Consider the following 22292-nt stretch of genomic DNA (forward strand, 5'->3'; position numbering starts at 1 on the left):
CTTCATAATTTCTGTGGGTAACTTTTGCAAACCCCTACTAGATATTCTTCAGAATTGTATCTGGAAAATATTGGAAATTTTCACTCAGTTTTTTTAGGAGTATTAATGGAAAAATCTTTGTAATTTCAACAGGAAGCTTAAGAATTTCAAATCGAAAATCATCTTAAATTGCACGAGAATATCTAAATCATGCCCAGGGCAAATTCTTCGCAATATCAACGAGAAATTTTCCGAATCTCTCACAGGAGACCATTTTCCGAATTTACACAGGAAGTTCTTATAAAATTCTACAAGAAGTTGTTCGGAATTTTCATGGGAATTTTCTCTGAAATCCACCGGAAATTCATCTTTGCTTCTACAAAAAAAAAATCAGAAGGGTTATGTACAAGACACAACCGCCCAACGTAAACTACGTAAGGCAGTTTTGTTCATTGAGGATTGTAGTGCCATCATGCATGAATATTTTTAGAAAATTCATTTGATTAATTATGTTTCGGATTACTGGTTTCGAACAAAACTAGCATATCTTAAGATTGTTGGCGATTCAAATCATTGGCGTGCAACCATTTTATTAATATCATTGCAAGACCTTTGAATCAGTGAGCAAGAAGGTGATTGCTCTATTGTAACTCATATAGCCCGTTTCAAGAACGTATGCGTTCCGAAGCTTTTGTCGTATACAATAAGTACCGCATGATTGCACCCACGTATTATGCATTATGTGTGCATTCACACTTCCTGAATCAAAGTTAAAACCTTCTGATTCAGACGCGCATTTAATTGGACAAGATATTATTAGGCCGATATAAATATTTTTTTAAAAAGGCCCCCTTCGGATTGTTTTGCTCAAAAATAACAATTTGAGAGGCAACAAAAACAAATGTCCGGAAAATTTTGAGAACTTTCATTAACATTCTTTAACAAATCCGAGGAGTTTTTATTATTTTTTTTTCCATTTTAATATTTATTTTTTACTAGCAGACCCGACGAACTTTATTTCGCCTAAAATTGATATATTTTCTGATAAGTTCTCGAGTTATTCGGAAATTTTTGGTTTATTTGTATGGGAGCCCCTCTTTCCAGAGGCGTTGCAAACCATCACAGAAACATATCTTCTCTTCAAAACCTCCACATGCCAGATTTGGTTCCTGAGTTATGATGAAATTGGTGTTTTATTTGTATAGGAGCCAGGTTTCAAAGAGAAGATGGGGTCTCGAACCATCTTAAGAACCTTCCCCGGCCCCAAAAACCTCTGCATTCAAATTTTAACGCCGCTCGATTCATTAGAAGAAGATTACCCCCTCCTTCTTAACTTTGCGGAGATCATAATTTTTCATAAATGTGTGTAACGTTATTAGTTTTCAGTTTGCAAAAAAAATGCTTAACATTTTTCCAAAGTCGTTTTTTAATATAAACATGTTTGTGCAATTACATTGTGATGATTGCATTACTAGCAAGGGCATTGCATTGGCATTGATAACAATTGATCGTCCATGCCTGCACAAACATGCCCCTATCTGCATAACTTTTTATGCAGCATGCACTACATTACGCATTTTGTTACATTCGTTTCGACCGCGGTCACTGGTCCGACTCCATTGTTCTGCTTTTTTGCGAAACACCGCACAAAAGGAGAGTCCAAAAGCCAACCGCACTGAACGGCGACGGCCGAAACGAGACTCTAGCGGAGAAGAAAAGAGGGTGCTGCCAAAATGATCCGATACCCTATTTTAACGTTCATAACCCAAAGTTTCAATACAATTGACAAATTGGTAGAGAATTTCCGAGTCGATTGATATATAAATCTCAAAAATCCATCGGAAGATAAAGGCGCTATTGACGTTCAAAATCTTACATGATTTCGTGACGGTCTCGAATTTGAAAATTTTCATTTGTCACCCTGTATCCGAATCTTCCCTTAGACGTAGTTTACGTCAAAAAATCTTTTTTTTATCGCTGACGATGCCTTGGAAGTTGAGAAATATGTATTTGATGATATGTTATACACAGAATTCTGTTTTTCACACGATTTTGTTTCGGTTGGATTTTTGATAGTGTGGCTTTAATTTATGACCAAAATCCATGCAACATGTTCCTAAAACCACTAATAATCCAGAGAAAAGTCAGATGATTATTTGAATCATTTGTTTGAGAAACTGCATAAGGCCATTTTACACTATTTCGAGAAACAACAAAAAACTGTTTTTGAACAAATTTGCACCGAATCGTTCGATTTCTTCGATACAGATCAATAGTTTTTGGCAAAACTCAACACACTGGGGCACTTTCAGTGCAAAAAATGTAAGGAGTACTCCACAATTGCTCTTCAAAGTACGTGGACTTTTGTAGTTTCTCAAACAAACGAAAAAAATTTCATACATTCTAAAACAAAATTTTTTTTTCGTATTTTTTGCCAGAATGCGTATTTTTGGACGAGGATTCAGAATATATAAAAATATCATTTTGGCCAAAAATGTTACATATGCAGTTTCTCAAACAAACGGTTCATTTATATACGATAATCATTTTAGATGGGGATACAACTTAGAAAATTTAGATCGTGTTGAAACAGAATCCTGTGAATTTCTTCGATATATATCAGTTACGTCTTTAAAAGGGCGTAACTCTAAAACGCACCCTACGATTTTTTTCAAATTTCGTCCAGAGATGCAGTATAGCCCCAGAATTCAGCTCCGGATATTAGTTTTGATGGAGATTTTTTTTGTTAATAACGGTCAGGGGAGCACCGTGGCATTGGTATTGATAACAATTGATCGTCCATGCCTGCACAAACATGCCCCTATCTGCATAACTTTTTATACAGCATGCACTACATTACGCATTTTTGTTACATTCGTTTCGACCGCGGTCACTGGTCCGACTCCATTGTTCTGCTTTTTTTTGCGAAACACCGCACAAAAAGGAGAGTCCAAAAACCAACCGCACTGAACGGCGACGGCCGAAACGAGACTCTAGCGGACAAGAAAAGAGGGTGCTGCCAAAATGATCCGATACCCTATTTTAACGTTCATAACCCAAAGTTTCAATACAATTGACAAATTGGTAGAGAATTTCCGAGTCGATTGATATATAAATCTCAAAAATCCATCGGAAGATAAAGGCGCTATTGACGTTCAAAATCTTACATGATTTCGTGACGGTCTCAAATTTGAAAATTTTCATTTGTCACCCTATATCCGAATCTTCCCCTTAGACGTAGGTTACGTCAAAATGAATTTCTTTAAATGTCCATTTAAAATTTATTCAACCCCAAAAAGTAATTAATTGCATATTATTCGGCAACTCAGCCGTATGAAAATCATTTTTTTCTTAAATATCTTGGCTGTGCATGTGCACAGCACACGTTCCGAAATGGACAAATTGATATGATATTTGCTAAAAAGAATCCACGTGTCTTGGAGGGACTCGAACCCTCAACCTCCTACTCTCGTGATAACCCCTATCATGGTTGAAGTCAAGTCAAGTACGAGACATTGAAGACGACCTTACAGTTGAGGTCGAAATACGTATATGAAGTATACTAAACTAAATTGTACAGTGAAAACATTCCACTAAAAAAGAGCTGTAGAAAAAAAAATCAAAAAGTAATTGAGTGAACGAAAAAATAATACCCGATAACTTATGTTAACCCTTTCCTGCCCATGGTAGCTGTGGAGCCTTCCACATTTAACGAATTGTTTCAACAATACAAAGCAATATTATAATGATAATGGTTTCATTATAAGTTTCAGTATAATCAATTTTGTATAAAAATAGATTCATTGAAAACAATAAAGCAACTATGTATTGATTTACAATCAATACTTTTTTTTGGTTTTCCACTAATTTCAGCTATGCCAAATATCTTATGATCTAGCATTCTTTCAAAGGTGATTCCTTCCTATTGAAATCTTCGAAAACAAGTCGTGGGAAGAAGAGAATTAATATTGGTAAAACTAAAAAAAATATTCTGCGTCATAATTTCCCTCATTCCCCTTCTCGGTTTTGTCGCAGCAGCCAACAGTAATCACACAAAAAAGTTGTTCCAAGTGTAAAACAACAAATTTGTCCCCAAGCTTATACATTTTTAGGGAGCGTTCATATAAGCAATGAGCTCGTATGTTTTGAATTCCTAACAGTACATCAGATAAATAATTAGTTAATCACATCCATATTCTATTTTAAAATTACCTACTTCTTACTTTAAAGAGACAACAGAAAGAAAATCCACCTGACGGAAACTTTTGAGCCTTTGAAATAAATGCTGAATGCTATCCATAAATACTAATTTCTACTGCTTACTCACCCTTGAGTTGTCGAAGAACGGCGTTATCATGAATCCAATCAGTATGACGGAAAAACTATACAGCAATATCAGTATGAACACCGGCAGATAGTTGGTATGCTGAAAAACTCCCAGCGAGAACAGTAAAATCACCGAAACCAAGGTTAAGAAGGTGACAAAAACGGCGTAGATAATGAACCAACCGCACCTAAAAATCGAAAGAAAATATAAATAACTGCCAATGGCCTTGCAAATAGTCGTGTCGCGAACTATCTCCACCCACCAGAAGACCGTATCACGCAAGCCCATTATTTTGAGCCCCTCCTTGATGTGGTTTTCCTTTTCGCCGACAATCAGTATCAGCAGATATGTGATGAACTGGGACAGGGCCATCACCATGTAGATGGGAATCACTAATCTAAACGCTACCATCCAATTACCCGTATAGGCTTCCTTGGGAAACATCTCCAGCGTAATGTGAGGTATCTGTAGGTCTTCGTTCTGGGTTACGATCTGAAGTTAATTGGCAGGAAGTTAATCATTGTAAATCGATTGAAGGAAATTCGGGAAGTACCTTGATTTTTGTGTAATCCAGCAGCGTTTGCAGGGCGATGAACCCTGAGTAGTAATATTGATTCACCGGGCAGGAATCACCGGTTTCGATAGGGATCACTGCAGACCAATAGCTGTCCGACTGTCTGCACGTGACCAACGAGGAGTACAGCTCCGTAGTCGACGGCGTCACAAAGAACGATGGGTTGGTACGGATTTCGTACTTCAGCTGTCCGTACAGTGGATCTTCGCTATGGAAGATCAGCGCCAGGGGCATTTTGTCCGGATCGCGCCAGTACGCAGCCAGCAGATCTTCCTGCGAGTCGTACAGGATCCAATTGATGGGATAGACACCACCGCCGTGGTGTCGATTGGATCGCCATAGTTCATTGACCGCTTCCAGGAATGGCTAGAACGGACAAGCTTATTGAAGGACAGTTCGAAAGATATGCGAGGTTAAGGATAAAAGATAAGACCTGATTGTAAATTGATTCAAATTTTCTTTTTTTAGAAGTACATATTTCGATTTTCGGACACATCGCAAACAGTTTCCTAAAACCATCACATATTATATAAGAAACCTGTGCCTCATTAACTATTTGTTTGACCGGTTTTGATGTTACATAGACAGAATATGTCTGGGTATCGGCGTATTACTATTCATTCTTATCTTAATATTGACGTTATCAAAAAGTTTCAATAAGCATCATGACTCACTTTCGATTAATTCATACATATTGAGTTTTGGTTTTTGCTCTACTGTCCAATAATGCATAAGAGTCCCATGTAGATAGGGAATCAAGTAAACCGGGACTGTTATGAATTTATGGGCAGTCTAGAAATTCAATCATAAATTTGAATCTATGAAAAAAATTAAGTGTTGTAGGCTCATCTCACCTGAGTTGTGGTCGAATTTGGCTGCGGCAGTACTGCGATGGTGTGGGCTTTGTGATGCTGAAAATGTTCGAACAGTGAAGCCGCGCCACGTGGTTCCGTGATGGCGGGAAAATTAGGATTTGGTATCAGTATCTTCAGTACTATTAGTGTGCCAAGTGTATACAGTGGCAGGAAAACCTCCGCGATAGTTTTCCTCGAGTCTCTTATTTTAAGTTTAAAATTGCGAACTAGTGTCGCTCCTAACTGTTGGCAAAAAGAGCTATCATTTAGCAATTCCTTTCCCATGATGCCGATTGCTATTATTTCCCAGAGGTGATCTTTCTCAAGCTCTTATAGAAAAGCAAGTCTACGAATCAGCTAAAATCATAAGCAGCGTGTTAGACAATGATGCCCGGAATCCTGCTAAATCCTCCGCTCGTTGATGTGCTGTTGGAATAAAAAATGTACACAAACGATTAATCAAAACAAAACCGGAAAATCGTTTTCCTCACGCACACAATCATAATAAGCAATTGCCGGCTTCCCAAGCATAACAACACCACGTGCGTTTGTTTACAATTTTCACACTAACACTTCTAAACTGGCTAACACATGCAAAACACGGCACTATAAAATTTTCCGCACCCATACAACACCATGCTATAAAATTTCCACCCCAACACACGCGAAAGGGATGGAAAAAATTATCGATTTTTCGCAATGTGTCAAAATTTTCCGGATTTTCATGCAAAAATCGTAGCAAAATCTTGAAATTTCATTTCAATCCTAAAATTTACTCAGAAAATATCAATTCCCAACTAGTACGAACATCACCATTCACCGCAATTGCCTTTTGCGACCGTTATTTCTACTACGCCATACTGGCAACGATCAATCCGAACCCTACCTCTTTGTGATAGCTCGCAGCTTCAGCAGAGATTTTCTCTATTTCCCAGCAGTAATTACAGCATCTATTTGCGCGTCACTTGCTTTCGGGTCGACCCCGAACACATTCCGCATTCGCGCGTTCACTTTCAATCGAAAAATCAGCACTTAAAACGATTTAAAAAGACTCTCCCTGTTTGTCACGGGCAACTTCTTCGGGTCAACATTTTCGCTACAAAACTGTTCACACACCACCGTTGGATGTCGCTGCCGCCGCACTACTGGCGTTTTGGGTTGGCAGATCCCTCTCCCTGGCGCACCCGGTCGGTTTTCCAAGCGAAGCAGAGCTTCTTGGCAAAATGTGCCATAAAAGAGTCCGCTTCCCCCACCCGCACCGCCAGAAAGCCACAAAACAATTCCGTCGCCTCCCCCCACTATGCTGCAGCGTATCCTGTCATAGGTGGCGACGCGTTCGTTGTCAAGGCGATGCTACGAACGCGGGGTTTTCGTTGACTGAGTGCGGGAACATTGTGAACAATCCATCAAATGGATTCTAGCGATTAGATAAGGAATATGTAGCAATGCTACTTGAAATAGGCAAAATTTGATTCATAGCATAACGTTTACTATTCCACTGTTGGTAGATAAAACGTTTCCAATTTTTGGCGCGCACCGTATGTGAACGCATCAGGTTGGAGGCCTCTTTCGAAGCAAATGAAAGATACTTCAGTGCGCATGTGCGCACCAACCCATAAAATAAAATATGTTTCCCTCTATTATGGTAGATTGGCTGATGGACTGTCATTTACATATGACTGTGGGCCGAGGATGGCTTCACAATGTATTATCTAGTGTTTATGCTATTGAACTACAACCCCATTTATTATTGAGGGGCTTCTATCTCGTGAGGTCAAAGTCATGCCATTTGTTGTAAAATTTTTCAGCCGAATAAGCAGTTGAAATTTTGCTGTTATTAGAAAAGATTTATCGATAATGTTGAATTTTATAAAGGGTCGACGGGACGCCCTTTTTCTTTTTTTTCTGGAATTTGTACATCATTTCTAATAACGGTACAAATTTTTTATTGCGAACCTTTCGTACAACCAAAAAATCCATCCAGTAGTTTTCAAGAAAGAAGTGTCGTTTGATTTGATGTTAGAGAGGTGGAAAACATTATCTTATACAGACTACACTAATTCGATTTTCTATAAATCTGAAAATTAAATAGTTTCTAGTAGGGGAACTGTCCCGATCTCCATCTCACTGAACATATGTATTCATCTCATCGCAAAACAAAGAAAAGCAGCACCAATCAAATTGCTTTCCGTTGCTTTGTTTTTGATGGGATGAATATCGGAGCCATGACATGATTTTCAAAAGCAGTTCCCCTATTTGGTGGTAAATGGTTTCGAATGGTTTTGAATAATCGATCAAACACGTTATTATAATAGAGTTATCAGCAGAAATTCAAAAGAGTTTCCTTTGCACGCTCAGAAGAATTTCCAGTGAAAATTAGGTCGAATTTCCCATGGAAATTCAGAACAAATTGCAGCGGACGCTGAACAATACTCCTAGATCCAGATTTTTTTTTCATTTCAAAAGAACTTTCTCTTGTTTTCCCGAGAAAATTCAGAAAAAAAATTAATGAAGATGCGATAAATTTTTTTGAAAGTGAAAAAATAAAAACAATTAAAATTTCAGAATTTTCGAAACAAAAATCTATGGAAATTTCAAGGAATTCCTTCGATTTTGCATTAATTTTTTCATGAAAATTCATTGAATTTGCCGAAGAAAACCCATTAAAGTTTCCAAAGGATCGGCTTGAAAGATCTCTATCTTGAGCGATGTCCATTGTCCAGTCGCCTAAGCATGTGGCCAAGTTAGATTTCGGTCTGTTATTTCAATCGACTAAGACGAATTAAATACTGTCCATTTAATTCCACCAGTTAATTTTCGTTATCTTTGCAGATACGTATTTCGACCACAACTGTGTGGTCGTCTTCAGTGTCTCGTACTTGACTCGACTGTTATTTGTTTATGGGGGCTAGACCGTCATGAGCTTCTGGTCTACCTCTGCTGCGATATCCAGCTGGGTTCCAGTCTAATGCATGTTTTTAGAATACATTTCCGCGCCTACGTAAAATGTGGCCGACCCAGCTCCACTTCTATTACCGAGTTTCTGTTGCTGCCGGGGGTGAGGTGATGAATTTATAATTTATAAAAAATCACATTAATAAGAGATCGAAGCAATCATCGCGCTCGGACGGTTGTGTTTATGTTTGTGACATTTTGTTTATCATGTTTCTGACCAAAGGTAAAATATTTAAAAAAACCATAAGTCGATTTACACAATGCTCCAGCATAAGAAGAAAGCGGACAGCGCTTCATCTACTTCGTCAAGATTGACCAATTTGAATGGTCATTGTCATCAACACTCAGCACTACAGTTGTTACTTCAGCTCTTTTCGTCGCAACGTTAGCTTCTGAATCAACAGTAGCCGAGCCCGCAATGACATCAGATGAATCTCCATAGAAATCCGAAGGCGGACAGCACCATCTTCGACCAATGCACTCAAGCAGCGAAAATATTCATTCAAGAATTCAAGATTCACAACTATAGACATCTTTTGATTGGAAATTATTGAGTATAATTTTATTTATTTTTCACCTTATATTAGAAACATTTTTTTTAATATCAGGCTATACCTTAAACAGCCACAACTTTAATTTGTTTCTACAGAACGCACTCAGAATGGCTAGTTTTCACTAGAGTTTACACCAAAAAGTGAAATATTGTTGCTATTACTAAATGCTCATCCTTTCCACGGAATGAAATCCCGTCAAATTACTCTGTGACAAATAGAATTGTATTAGCACTTTATAATATCCTTTCATCTTTATCATCGGTGACTTGGTTTAATTTAATACGATAGTTTTATTTATTGTTTTAGAAGTTCTACAGACTACAAAGGACATGAAATTGTATTCCTCGTGCTTTCTTACTTCACCGATTTTGATTGTTTGAATTCGTTGATTCGAATAAGTGATTAAAATTTGATTAGCATGACTTTTGAGATACTCTCTTTCACTAATATTTAAGCTAGTTTTGCATTTATTGCAATATTTCCGCCAAAACACGCTAAACAAAGCTATTTTCTTCAGATCTCTGTAAACAAAGAGAGCCTCTCTTTTGGACTTACGACGTTTTCAAAAATCACGCAAGAAATTGTTTTATTTTTTTCTACCTAGGTAATTTTCTAATACATAGCTTCATTTATCTTAAAAAATATCTCAAATTTTTGTACTTAACCAATATAAAATGAAAATAAAAATAATTTACATTAATATTCTTAGTAATTCGAATATATGCTTAGTAATTCGAATATATTGCACAAGTGATTTGTGCAAATTGCTTTAGCTGTTTTTTTTTAAATGATGAATAAAGCATACAAAATTGATGAATAACGATCGTTCCAGCTGACTGCAATAGAGATTCATATATTGCCGAAATGTTTCTTTAAAAACAAAACAGAAATAAACAACAATCAGCATCTGATGTCTTATTGGGCAGTTATTAGGTTATTTAATTTTCTTAAAATTTTCCCTTTTCAACAATATTTGAACATACTTAAGAAGATCCAAATGAAAATTGGATAGTGATTCAGATCATGTTGTTAATTCACTTTTATTTTGCTAAAGTCAAATAGAAAACAAATTAATCATCGTCGTCTAGACCGATTCAAACAAAATCTTTTGATATTTAATTAAATCGGCTTAAAAGCTTTGCAAAAACGATACTGGAACCCATAGAAAACTATCAAATTGTAGGTATAGCTTTTTGTTTCTCGTATAATTCCAAATTTTAGACAAATGATTTTTTTTAGCTAAATGAACAATCACTCACATTGAACAACTGATAAATAATTTGACACCATAAAAAGTTTTACTTGGATACAGTAACTGTGATTGTATAATAAATGTATCTAATAATTGTTCGTGCTACTGTTATATTGTCTTGTCAGAATCAGATCCGAAATGTGAGGTTCCGTTTAATTTTTTTGAAAACGTAGAAAATGGAAAGTTAGAAAAACAGTTGTTATGAAAAATGTTAATTTGTTTGATACTGCTTCCCTTCTTTTAATCTCATCTTTTCAGAATTCAATAATTTTATTTTACAATACTTGAACTCTCGAGCAATTCAAGATAAGGACTCAATACTATGAACGCACTTGATACAATTTCAAAGAGTCAGCAGCCATGATACTAAAAGGAACTTCCACGTGAACAAACGCAGCCTTCGAATCGGCCATAGTTTGGCATTGCGATCACGTCTTCATTGGAAACAAAGAAGGATGCAGAACTCTGGGTGAACTAAATTGGTGAGCACGTTCCAATTATTTAATCTTTTTTTCTCTCAATTCTTCAACAAAATTCGAATTCATAAAATATACAACTAAATACGTACAGGGCATCGTTTGCTTCTATTGCCGCGGATATTGTGGGAGTCCCAGATATCCGGTTCAAGCTTTAGCTAGCAACGGTGGCTCTTCTCGACCTTCTATTCCCTGAGTGGCTAGTACGAATAAGGGCGTCCTTGTGAAGTTTTGCTGTACCTGTTATGAACAACTAGTACATCCCATTCCCTACACACACTTAAGAAACTTGCCTTGCTTCAGAAGTGAATCCTTTTTGTAGTACTAGTCTTCGTAACAAAAAGGGCACCATTACGGAGCATGAGATCTGATCAAATTATTCGTAGTACTACTTGACCAACACCCCCAGCTGGGTGAGGGGTAGAAGATGACTCACACACACACATATAAAAAATCACATTAATAAAGTATTTAAAAAAAGAAGTTGCTATCGGCCTCTGATGACAACGACGATAGAGCTCATTATTTGAGATCCAGTTGTGAGGCCACCTGCCACGAGCTATGTACCGCAATCAATTGTTGATGAGCGCATGCAGCCGTTGAGCGGATCTATGATTTTCCACGGCGATTAAATTTTGCAGGAATCCGTCAAATTTGAGGCGTCGCGTACGCATGTGCAACCTGTGCACTGCACAGGTAGCAATTTTATCCCTAACATTTAAACTCTCAATAGATATCTTGTCATTCTAATCCAAATATATGTTTTGATTATGTGCATTTATCATATGTTTTGTTCAAATTTGACTTAGGTTTAAATAGGGTAGAATACGGCATTGGCAGGGTGCGACAGTCGTTGGCACCCTCAACAATATTTGCGTTTTCCAGCAAACATACACTATTTATGAACATAATTTTGATTCAATCACACAATTTCAAGTCTAAGCTTTCATTTAAATAAATTGTTTGTGTAGAAGTAACAAGATTTGATGTGTTAATCACCGAAACAAATTTGCACCTACGAAATCCTTGCCATTATTGCATTGCCAAAGAAAGCAGCGCACGAAAAGCAAACTGTTACTTACTTTTTTGGATCGCCTGTTTCTCCTCTTTATTGCGTATGACACGACAAATTAGGTACGTAAACTACTTTTTACACTTTATCACCACTTGATTATCACCACAAAGAGCAAATTTATGCAATATTTGCTCTATATTTCACTAAATAAAATCGGCACTGTTCGTTTTCTTTGGCAGCAGCACACTTCGGAATAGAGCGGGAGAATCTGTTTGTGAGCATATCAAACACACGCTAAAAAGATACCACGCACAATTCTTTGTGATTTGATTTTAGGAAAAATACGAACAAAAAATCCGGCAATGGCATTTATTTAAAAAAAGTGTTAAAATACAAATGCTTCTATTCAGATTTTTACGCAGACCATGAATTATATCAAAAGTGATAGCAACACCGTAGTATTTTTACCCTTATGTGGCTGACAGGACCGTTTTCCTTTTGCAACTTCAATACTTTCCAAGCTCATCAAAAAAAATCATAACCATCCCCGTTCCTACATAGCGCATTTCAACCATAAATAATTGCCTACTTTTAGGGTATTATTTATTATTCAACTGTGAAACGTAGTGTAAGAATGGGGTGGCTCCAGCGGCTGGATAGGACAGTGCTGCCCATTATTCAACATATGAAGACTCACGAGGTGGAATATATTGTTAATATACTATACTACCAGAACCGACGAGCTTCGTTTCACCTAAAACTGATTAATTATATATTTGTTACATTATTTAAAAGACGGTTAAGTATTCGAAATTCGCAAATTTGGATTCCATTTTTTAGAATAATTTTCGATTAAAGCATAAATTTGTACTTCATTTGTACGGGAGTCCCCCTTCCAGAAGAGTAGGGGTCTAATACCATCATAAGAATCTTCATCGTTTCCAAAAACCTCTACATACAAATGTTCATGCCGTTTCCTAGTCTATAAGGGCAGACAGACAAAAATTCATTCTTATGTGTATAGATTTGGTTTTACGTAGTTATGTCGAGCGGTCGTGTCTTGTACACAACCACCATGATTTTTTTTATGAAACAAACATATCATGTAAGGACCGCAAAGAGCAAGTTGTTTATTTGAAACTGGTTGATAGACTTTTGGCATTACAAAACTCTAAGACTCTAAGGCATTACAAAAGACAAAAAATGTAAATCTTGACAGCGAACAAAAAGCATATAAGTTCCCTTCTCTAAAATGGCCAACATTATTCAAATAGGTTGAAAATGGTAAAAGTTATGAAACGGTCAATATCTGGGTACACGGGTGCCCTATCTGCCATTCACGTCTGTTTTTTGTTGGCCGCATAAGGGTTAAATTTGTTTTACAATGTGTTTAAATGCTTTTGCCTATATGTCTACATGACATAAAATTGATGCCAAGACTAAAAATTCATGTTTTGCTTTAAGGTGAATCGCGTTGGAGCCCAATTTCAAATCTACATAGCACTTTTGAGGGCACATAACTTGAAAAGTAAACGACAGACAAAAGCAAAAAGTAGTTTTTCACTTTTGCTCACTTGCAGCATACATGAAAAAATGGTTTCCAGATGTGCTAACCGCCTAAATATTCACATTTGTGCGAGCAAAAACGCGAGGTGAGAGATAGCACGGCCATTGTGGCTGCCATTTTTGGACGCCGCCGTAACTCACCTTAAACCAGTTTTGATAAACAATAAAGTTTGTTCCAAAATTGAGTGAAGCGAGATGAGCGTGCGGCCGATCAATATGAATGAATTTTACTACTCGAGGATATAAACAATCAGCATTTGGCACCAATACATTACCAGTTTTCTACTTCCATGTCTAGTTGCTAAAGGGAGCAAATTCATTGCTGATAATAGAAATTGCTATGCCAACAGAAGAAACGTTAACCTGTTACTTTATATTAAATTTACTGAGTTTGTGGTAAAAGCTGTTATATTTAGTGAACACCAACCATCAAAGAAAGAGCATACAAATGTATACCAGTTAAACTGGACCTGTGTTTTAGTGTAATTATTCATTATTTTTATCATTCAATTTGGCGAATGTCTTAGACTGCCAAGACTAGGTATTTTCCCCTACATAATTGTAAAATATGTTCGAATTTGTTTTAGGCGGCATGTGATATGCATATGAGGCAACAGAAATGCTGCGATGGAGGCGCGTTATATTTTACTCTACGATACCGAAACAACCCACCGCCACCGCATGTTGTTCGACACGTGCACTTGCAGCCGAGAATGCTTTGTCTTGCATCATACACACATTATTTTGTATGTGTCATCCGCTCTAACCACAATCGGCGATGCATAGAGGTCGTCAAAGCGTTCTGCGTTGGCAGTGCACGGTTTGGTGCCGGAGGGGCAATATGCCCTAGCTAAGCATATGCATATGCTTTTATGCCTTAGCTATGACGGTTTTCATGGGTGTTTCTACCTCAAGCAACAGTTAAACAATATAGCTAGCTGATGCCAGATTAAAATTAGAAAAAATCTAAATCATATTGACAATATTCACATTTTGAAATTTCGTTGCCGGAAAAATTCATGAGGCAAAACGCCATTTTTTTTTGTCTTTATTTAGGAGACTTGCAGCCCGAGGCTGGCTCGTCTCCGCACAACGCCTTTAAGCCGGCAGCTCTTAGGGAACAGCGACCCACGCTTCGGCGAATCAGCTTTCTGGTATGGACAGTAGGTAGAGACGCGTAGTACTTTGTAGGTTAGTTACACTAGGGCGGTTTGCCTCACCGAAATGTTTGATGTTCATCAAAATGTGGAAAATTTCGGGTTTTCCTACATTCCTTTCTATTATTTTGAAACTTTTTTTTGCCTAACCTACACAATTTTATGTCTAGTTTTGTTAAAGCTATCTCAATCATGGTAAACATGGGCGTTTTGGGGACTCTTCCCCTAATAAAGCACATCGGTTTGGTGCCTCCGAGTATCTACAGCTTCAAAAAGCGCATGCGCGATTCGGTGAAGAGCGCGCGATCGGAGCAAAATAGAACGAGAAAAAAGGTCGTGATTGAATAAATTTTGCTGCTCTCTCAAAGAGTTCCATGACGAAAGTCCGGCTTTGAATAAGCACCTCGGAGCAAAAGCGCTTTTAATATTTTTTACTGATTGGGATAATGGCCCATTTACAAATCCAAATTTCCTGAAGATTTCTTTTCGTAAAATCTAAAATCCAGAATATTTAGAATCTAATTGTATATCATGTGGACAACTTAGGGGATAGAGGGCTATGACGAAGTTAATGAAAATTTGCAAAAGTAGATATCCACGCGGAGTTAAGAACACATCTAAAACTGTTTGACATCAGTCCACGTGGTATGACAGCCCCTTACGAAAAAAAATTATCAAAGGATTAAACCAAAAATAGAATAATTAATAATTGAGAAACGTTTAGACTATAAATGTGCAGACCCCATTTTCTGACAAGACATGCTAATTACAAACGTGAATTAGTCATCTGATCGTGCTTAAAATATTTCCATTTTCTGGTTAACATAATACAATTAAGACTACGTATCATTTTACGAATACATAGCTCAATAGGATAGATAATAGCAAACATTTGGGAAACATGCTGTAAGATGAACCATTTAAGGTACCCCGGGGCAAGTGAAAATACGGGGTGAGTGGGTACTATGGCTGCTGACCAATCGATAAACGTTTTTAGTGGTAACAATCTTCTAGAAAGCTGAAGCAGGACTATCAACGAATACAGCCCACACACAAATATTTGGAATCAAAACCATTTGAGGCACCATGCTAATGCTATTGCTTGATCATGACTTATATTTTAATTCAATGGATTTCCACCATAATAGTCGTTTCTAAATTTATCATTGATGTGGAAGGTAAATAATTTGAGCAATAAAATAATTGTGTGACATCGAAAATGATTTATAAGTTTTAATTTAAGCCAAAATTTGCAATTTTCACTTACCCTTTAGTTTTAACATACATGGGGCAAGTGGGACATATTTGAACAACAATTTTGATAGAGCCCTTTTAATAGTTTTTAAATCGTTGTCTAGTGAAAAATAACTTCGACACTCATATATCATATGGATCTGAATCAGATGTAGTTTGCTTATTGTTAGTTTCGCTGTTAAATAGTATTGTACAGTTGATTAACAAATGTGTATTATTCATTCTAAAAATTATCTCCCGCAATAGTTATAACCAGTGTTGGTAAAATCACTCATAAATCTCAATCAACAAGCGCTCCCGTACGAACGAAATCGTTTGCGATTTTAAAGGAATGCATCACGCTTGAATTTTTCATGCTAAAACGCATCATTTCACTCATTTGCCGAAAAATCATTTTGGTTTAAAAACGCATTTGAAATCAGTTTGGGGGCAATTTATTGCTTATACATGGAAGAGTGTCTAATATGTTATGCGACAAACGTCAATTCTTCAGTGAAGTTGTTTATAATAAAATATTGCTTCTTCGGTCAAAAAGTTCGATAGGGTGGTCCTTATCGTTTCTCAAAACTGAAGTTAAACTTTTTTATTTCGGGTTTTTTGTGGATGACCTCTTCAGCAAACTTGCAGTAAACATTATTTGATGCAACTTTGCCGAAGACACCTTTTGTCTAGCACATAAATTGAGTTCAGTAAATGAAATTTTCGATTTTAACCTAGGGTGGCCCCAAAAAAATCAGTTTTTCTATCCTATCTTTTTTGTTTTGAGTTTTACGAGAATGCGGTCTTCAGAAGAAATGAAGAGCAAGTGATGGTGCATACTTTTGCTGAACACATCATGTTTATAAGTCTTACCATTTAAAAGTTATATGCAATTTATACCAAAAAACTATGCAATCTCAAAATGCCTATATCTCATGGAGATGGTTCGATTAATTTTTTTTGAAGGTGTTATCTGAAAGGGCACATATATAGTAACTTTTACTGCAAAAATTACGGGAACGTATTTTTTTTAATTTGAATAAATCGACTTTGAAAATTTCTTCGAAAAATTTTTTATTTTCTAGTATTTCACTATAAATTAAAATTATGAGTAAATTACCTTCGGCAAAAGTTCAAATTTAAACTAAAAATACATATCCAATTATTATTATTTAATCAGACTAAGGCCGAAGTGGCCTGTGCAGTATACAAGAGTCTTCTCCATTCGGCTCGGTCCATGGCTACACGTCGTCGCCAGCCACGCAGTCTACGGAGTCATCTCCTACCTAATCGATCCACCTTGCCCGCTGCGCACCTCGCCTTCTTGTGCCCGTCGGATCGTTGTCGAGAACCGTTTTCACCGGGTTACTGTCTGACATTCTGGCTACGTGCCCGGCCCACCGCAGTCGTCCGATTTTCGCGTTATGAACGATGGATGGTTCTCCCAGCAGCTCATGCAACTCGTGGTTCATTCGCCTCCTCCACATACCGTCCGCCATCTGCACCACACCATAGATGGTACGCAGCTTTTTCCTTCCGAAAAATCCGATACAAAACTGCGTCGTAGCATGCGTGAAAAATAAAAATGACAGTTTGTGCGTTGCTTCCGTATTGAATGGGGTGCCCTTGAAAACGCGAGTGAATTTAAATTTGGATTCCGTGAGGATTGTCTTTAAGTATATTCGTGCAATGAAGAGTGGTATAAAAAAAACCTTTGTACAGGAAACTGAAATACAATTCATTCAATTACATATATTAATTTCCAGTTACTTATAAAAATATAGCAGACTGGCTAATCACAGGAAGCGATTACAAGAAGAGCCCTGTGCAAATTTTAAAGCATGTGAAGCAAATGTCTTCCGTGTGGAAAATTGATGAGAGTGCTTTGCTGAAACAAATTCGATGGATGAGCATTGAATTTAACAGAAAACGGAAAAATAGTCATTTTGACCGCAAACGTTTTTTTTTTTTCATCGAATGCATCTTGGATGAGTAAGAAAATTTGGCTCAACAATAATGATCAAACGCCAGACGAAACCACAAAAGCCAGAAAGGACGGGCGTCCTTCGAAACCATTTTCGGAAGTCGGAAGGAAATCAAAGCAGAATAAGTTGCGTACGTTTTTGTTAATCAAAGTTTTGTATCAGATTTTTCGAAAGGAAAGTGCTGCGGTACCATCTATGGTGTGGTGCAGATGGCGAACGGTACGTGGAGGAGGCGAATTGACCACGAGTTGCATGAGCTGCTGGGAGAACCATCCATCGTTCACACCGCGAAAATCGGACGACTGCGGTGGGCCGGGCACGTAGCCAGAACGTCAGACAGTAACCCGGTGAAAACGGTTCTCGACAACGATCCGACGGGCACAAGAAGGCGAGGTGCGCATCGGGCAAGGTGGATCGATCAGGTGGAAGATGACTCCGTAGACTGCGTGGCTGGCGACGTGTAGCCATGGACCGAGCCGAATGGAAAAGACTCTTGCATACTGCACAGGCCACTTCGACCTTAGTCTGATTAAATAATAATAATCGGATATGTATTGTTTAAACTTTAACTTTTGCCGAAGGTAATTTACTCATAATTTTAATATATAGTGAAATACTAATAAATTAAAAAAATTCGAAGAAATTTTCAAAGTCGATTTATTCAATTTAAAAAAAATACGTTCCCGTAATTTTTGCAGTAAAAGTTACTATATATGTGCCCTTTCAGATAACACCTTCAACAAAAATTAATCGAACCATCTCCATGAGATATAGGCATTTTGAGATTGCATAGTTTTTTGGTAAAAAATGGCATATAAGTTTTAAATGGTAAGACTTATAAACATGATGTGTTCAGCAAAAGTATGCACCATCACTTGCTCTTCATTTCTTCTGAAGACCGCATTCTCGTAAAACTCAAAACAAAAAAGATAGGATAGAAAAACTGATTTTTTTGGGGCCACCCTAGGTTAAAATTGAAAATTTCATTTACTGAACTCAATTTATGTGCTAGGTGTCTTCGGCAAAGTTGCATCAATTAATGTTTACTGCAAGTTTGCTGAAGAGGTCGTCCACAAAAACCCGAAATAAAAAGTTTAACTTCAGTTTTGAGAAACGATAAGAACCAATTCTATCGAACTTTTTGACCGAAGAAGCAATATTTTATTATAAACAACTTCACTGAAGACACCAAGTGTCTAAATAGAACGAAAACGGAGGAAAATAGTTTTTTCCTGCTAAATAACTGAATCGGACCATTGTGCACTGGTTATAACAATGCGATATTTTTCCGTTTACAGTGCAAATAATCTATTTGTTCATCGATAGGTCAACAAAATTTGTTATTTTCAAATTGCGCATCAAATTTACAGATTTTCAGATAAATAAAGTGCTCAACACTTAAATTGGCAATTTCGTTCTATTACAAATTTATAACTGTGCGCATAGTCTGAATAAAAACGTTTCTTTTGAAGTACTGATTTATGTAATAATCTGTGCTCTAAACACAGAAACATTTACTCGAATGGTGAATAAAGATTTGCTTATCCATCTAAAACATTTAGTACAAAAGTAACCCAGTGAAAAGCAAAACAAGAGCCAATTAAACAGTAAATCGGCTGTTGTCTGGTGTTCATATTTGCTAAAATTATAATCCCTTCCTTGTAGCAAAAACAAAAATCCGATAAGCAACAAATCTCCATCCATGATCTGAAAATACTACGACTCAGAATTAATATGAATATTGTAGATTCCTTTAATTAGTTTAGTTCGACAGTATAAAACAGAATAGGTCACACTTGCCCCGTTTGAAGGGGTAAGTGGGTCCTACAGGTGAATTTCTTTCTTTCACTACCAATATTTTTTGTAATTGAATAAATGGCTTACAACACGTCTACACTTCAACAACGGAAGCATATAATGATGTATGCGTGGTTAATGTTCTGAAATATCGTGTTTTATAAGTATGCGTTAACAATTTTGCTGTACTAGCGTTTTTTTAGATCCCACTTGCCCCGGGGTACCTTATATGGGATGTGTCATTTCAGGCCGCTTTTACACGCGTTTCTTTTAAAATATTTAACTTTGATCAAACGGTGCACAGGTTGAAGAATTCTCGCTTAACTTTTCAAAAGGACCTAAATAACATTTTTTTTCTTGAATTAATTTGAATACTGCAATCAATAGCTTTCATGTTGTTCTGTTGATTGCGCTATTCAAATTAATTCATGAAAAAAATGTTACTTAGGTCCTTTTGAAAAGTTAAGCGGGAATTGATCACGCGACGCCTCTGCATATTTCCTGATTGATATCTCCAAAACAACCATTGTAAACTTCGGAGAATTTTTCGTGAATGTAATTCCTTCCAAATTCCATTTCCCGTTGAAATTTCAAGAAGAATTTCCCACGAAAATAATCGGGTTGTACGCAAAAGTGACGTTGAACTACGTAGCTGTATGTAATGTACAGGTTTTCGACTTTTCTGTTCGATTAGACTAGGATTGTGGTACCGGTAGTACCGTGTTCAGTTTTCGAACTAGACATACTTGAAAACTCATTACCCTAGTTAAATGACAAATTGAATATTTGTGACGAAAAAAATGATAGGTTTTAATATGTTTTGTTTGCAAGAGTAATATATGTTTGAATTTCGGTGTTCCAATTTTGAGCAATGAATAGAGACACCAAAAGAGAACTCTATTATTTCAATTATGGCTCGCTGCAGAACATGGCGCCAAGTATGTTCTTATCGATCATTTAGTAATTTGCGTTCGATTATGTAGTAGTTTGTCAATAATTCATTCCAAAAGGTGAATTTCAAAATGTGTTGTATTTTGGACTTCTAGTGCGAAGGTTTTTCTACAACTCTGCCTAATAGTTCGTTGTTTGAATTCCACTAGTAACAGAGTTATAGCTATTGACGAATTTCGCGCCAACTCGACCAGCGGTTGGCAGCACCATCTCAGAATCTAATGAAACTTGGTGGGCATAAAGATATGTTATTTCTAAGCCACTCTGCATAGTTAGTTTTTCAAAAATTATCAAGAGTAATATTTGATGAGGGCCTAATTTTTGTTTCATTATTTAAAAAAAAAACGATGTGAAAGCCCCATAGAAGGGTTGGCGCGAAATTCGTCTATTGTTACAGTAATTTAGACTAAATTATAACAAAATTACAATCATTTAGTTAAGAAAATTATTTTGAGCTTTTCAGTGGAATAGCTTCACTTGTCATAAGACGAGTTTGTACAAAGCCATTTAATTCCACCACTTAATTGTACCTTGACAGATACGTATTTCGAACTCAACAGTAAGGTCGTCTTCAGTGGCTCGAGTCGAGTTGTACTTGTCATAAGACGAGTTTAGTACTTTCCATTTAATTCCACTACGTTTTGTTATCTTTGCAGATACGTATTTCGACCTCAACTGTGAGGCCGTCTTCAGTGTCTCGTACTTGACTCGACTCGAAGCCAAAACGTAGTGGAATTGAATGGAAAGTACTAAACTCGTGAAAGCTGGGCTGTTTGATAGTTTATTGATCATAATTATTATTCCTTCACGTGAGTTGCGTCGAAGCAGAGATGTCCTACACCATAGTTTCCCAAAGTGGTGGGTCGCGACCCCCCAGTCTGTGTAAATCTTATGGAAGTGGGTCGCGACCTCTCCAACCTCTCCAACGACCTGTCCTACACAGTTGGCAAAAATATGTAATACACGCCGGTGTATTTGCTGTGCGTACGCCCGCGTGTATTTGGCGTGCACCATTTTGACAGATTGAAGTGACATTTCGAAAACTCAAATATCCATCTATTAGTTGCACCAACTGAATGACTTTTATTTGATTGTTAAAAATTGTGAAAAATAAATGAGCAGATTTTTTGCCAACTGTGTAGGACATCTCTGCGTCGGAGTTGCGTTTGCTCCGGCAGACACCTAGGAATTAGCCGAAACGAGCCGAAGAAAGTTTCCCAGAACGCATCTACTGCATCACTGAAGAAGATATCGAGCCTCTCGACTGGCATCAATAGACGTAAGCAGTGTTGTGCTGAATCATTATCAGACGACAATGATTGGAACTTTCATATGAAAACTTTTCACGTGAAAACCGTAGGGGAGTTGTCGCCCGCGACCACTTCTCAAATTGTGCACTCAAACGATAAAAAACACAGAATTTTCATACAAACATTATTCTTTACTATGATCAGCTTATTGTCAACAGTCCCGATATATCTTCTATTTGGCGTTATGGTTCCATGGTAGTAAGGAAAGAGTGGTCAAAATGTAACGGTAAGTGCTTCAAATCAAGATACGATTTTCAAACGATTCTTAATCACTGGCGAGATTCTATCACTTGATAATTTAAAAGTA

General features: G+C 37.1%; 1 protein-coding gene across 1 annotated transcript in view; it reads right to left on the reverse strand.

Moving 5' to 3' along the window:
- The window catches only part of LOC134226591 (cholesterol transporter ABCA5-like), a 28433-nt gene extending 21542 nt beyond the window's left edge, over window positions 1-6891 (reverse strand). Inside the window, exons 1-5 of the mRNA XM_062707460.1 lie at window positions 6621-6891; window positions 5735-6160; window positions 4860-5246; window positions 4569-4798; window positions 4307-4493 (exon numbers count right to left, since the gene is read on the reverse strand). Of these exons, the coding sequence (XP_062563444.1) occupies window positions 4307-4493; window positions 4569-4798; window positions 4860-5246; window positions 5735-6019 (1089 nt within the window). The 5' untranslated portion in view covers window positions 6020-6160; window positions 6621-6891. The remainder of the gene's footprint in view (window positions 1-4306; window positions 4494-4568; window positions 4799-4859; window positions 5247-5734; window positions 6161-6620) is intronic.
- Window positions 6892-22292: the final 15401 nt, after the last annotated feature.

The sequence above is a fragment of the Armigeres subalbatus genome, chromosome 3 (genome assembly GCF_024139115.2).
Source record: "Armigeres subalbatus isolate Guangzhou_Male chromosome 3, GZ_Asu_2, whole genome shotgun sequence".
NCBI lineage: Eukaryota > Metazoa > Arthropoda > Insecta > Diptera > Culicidae > Armigeres > Armigeres subalbatus.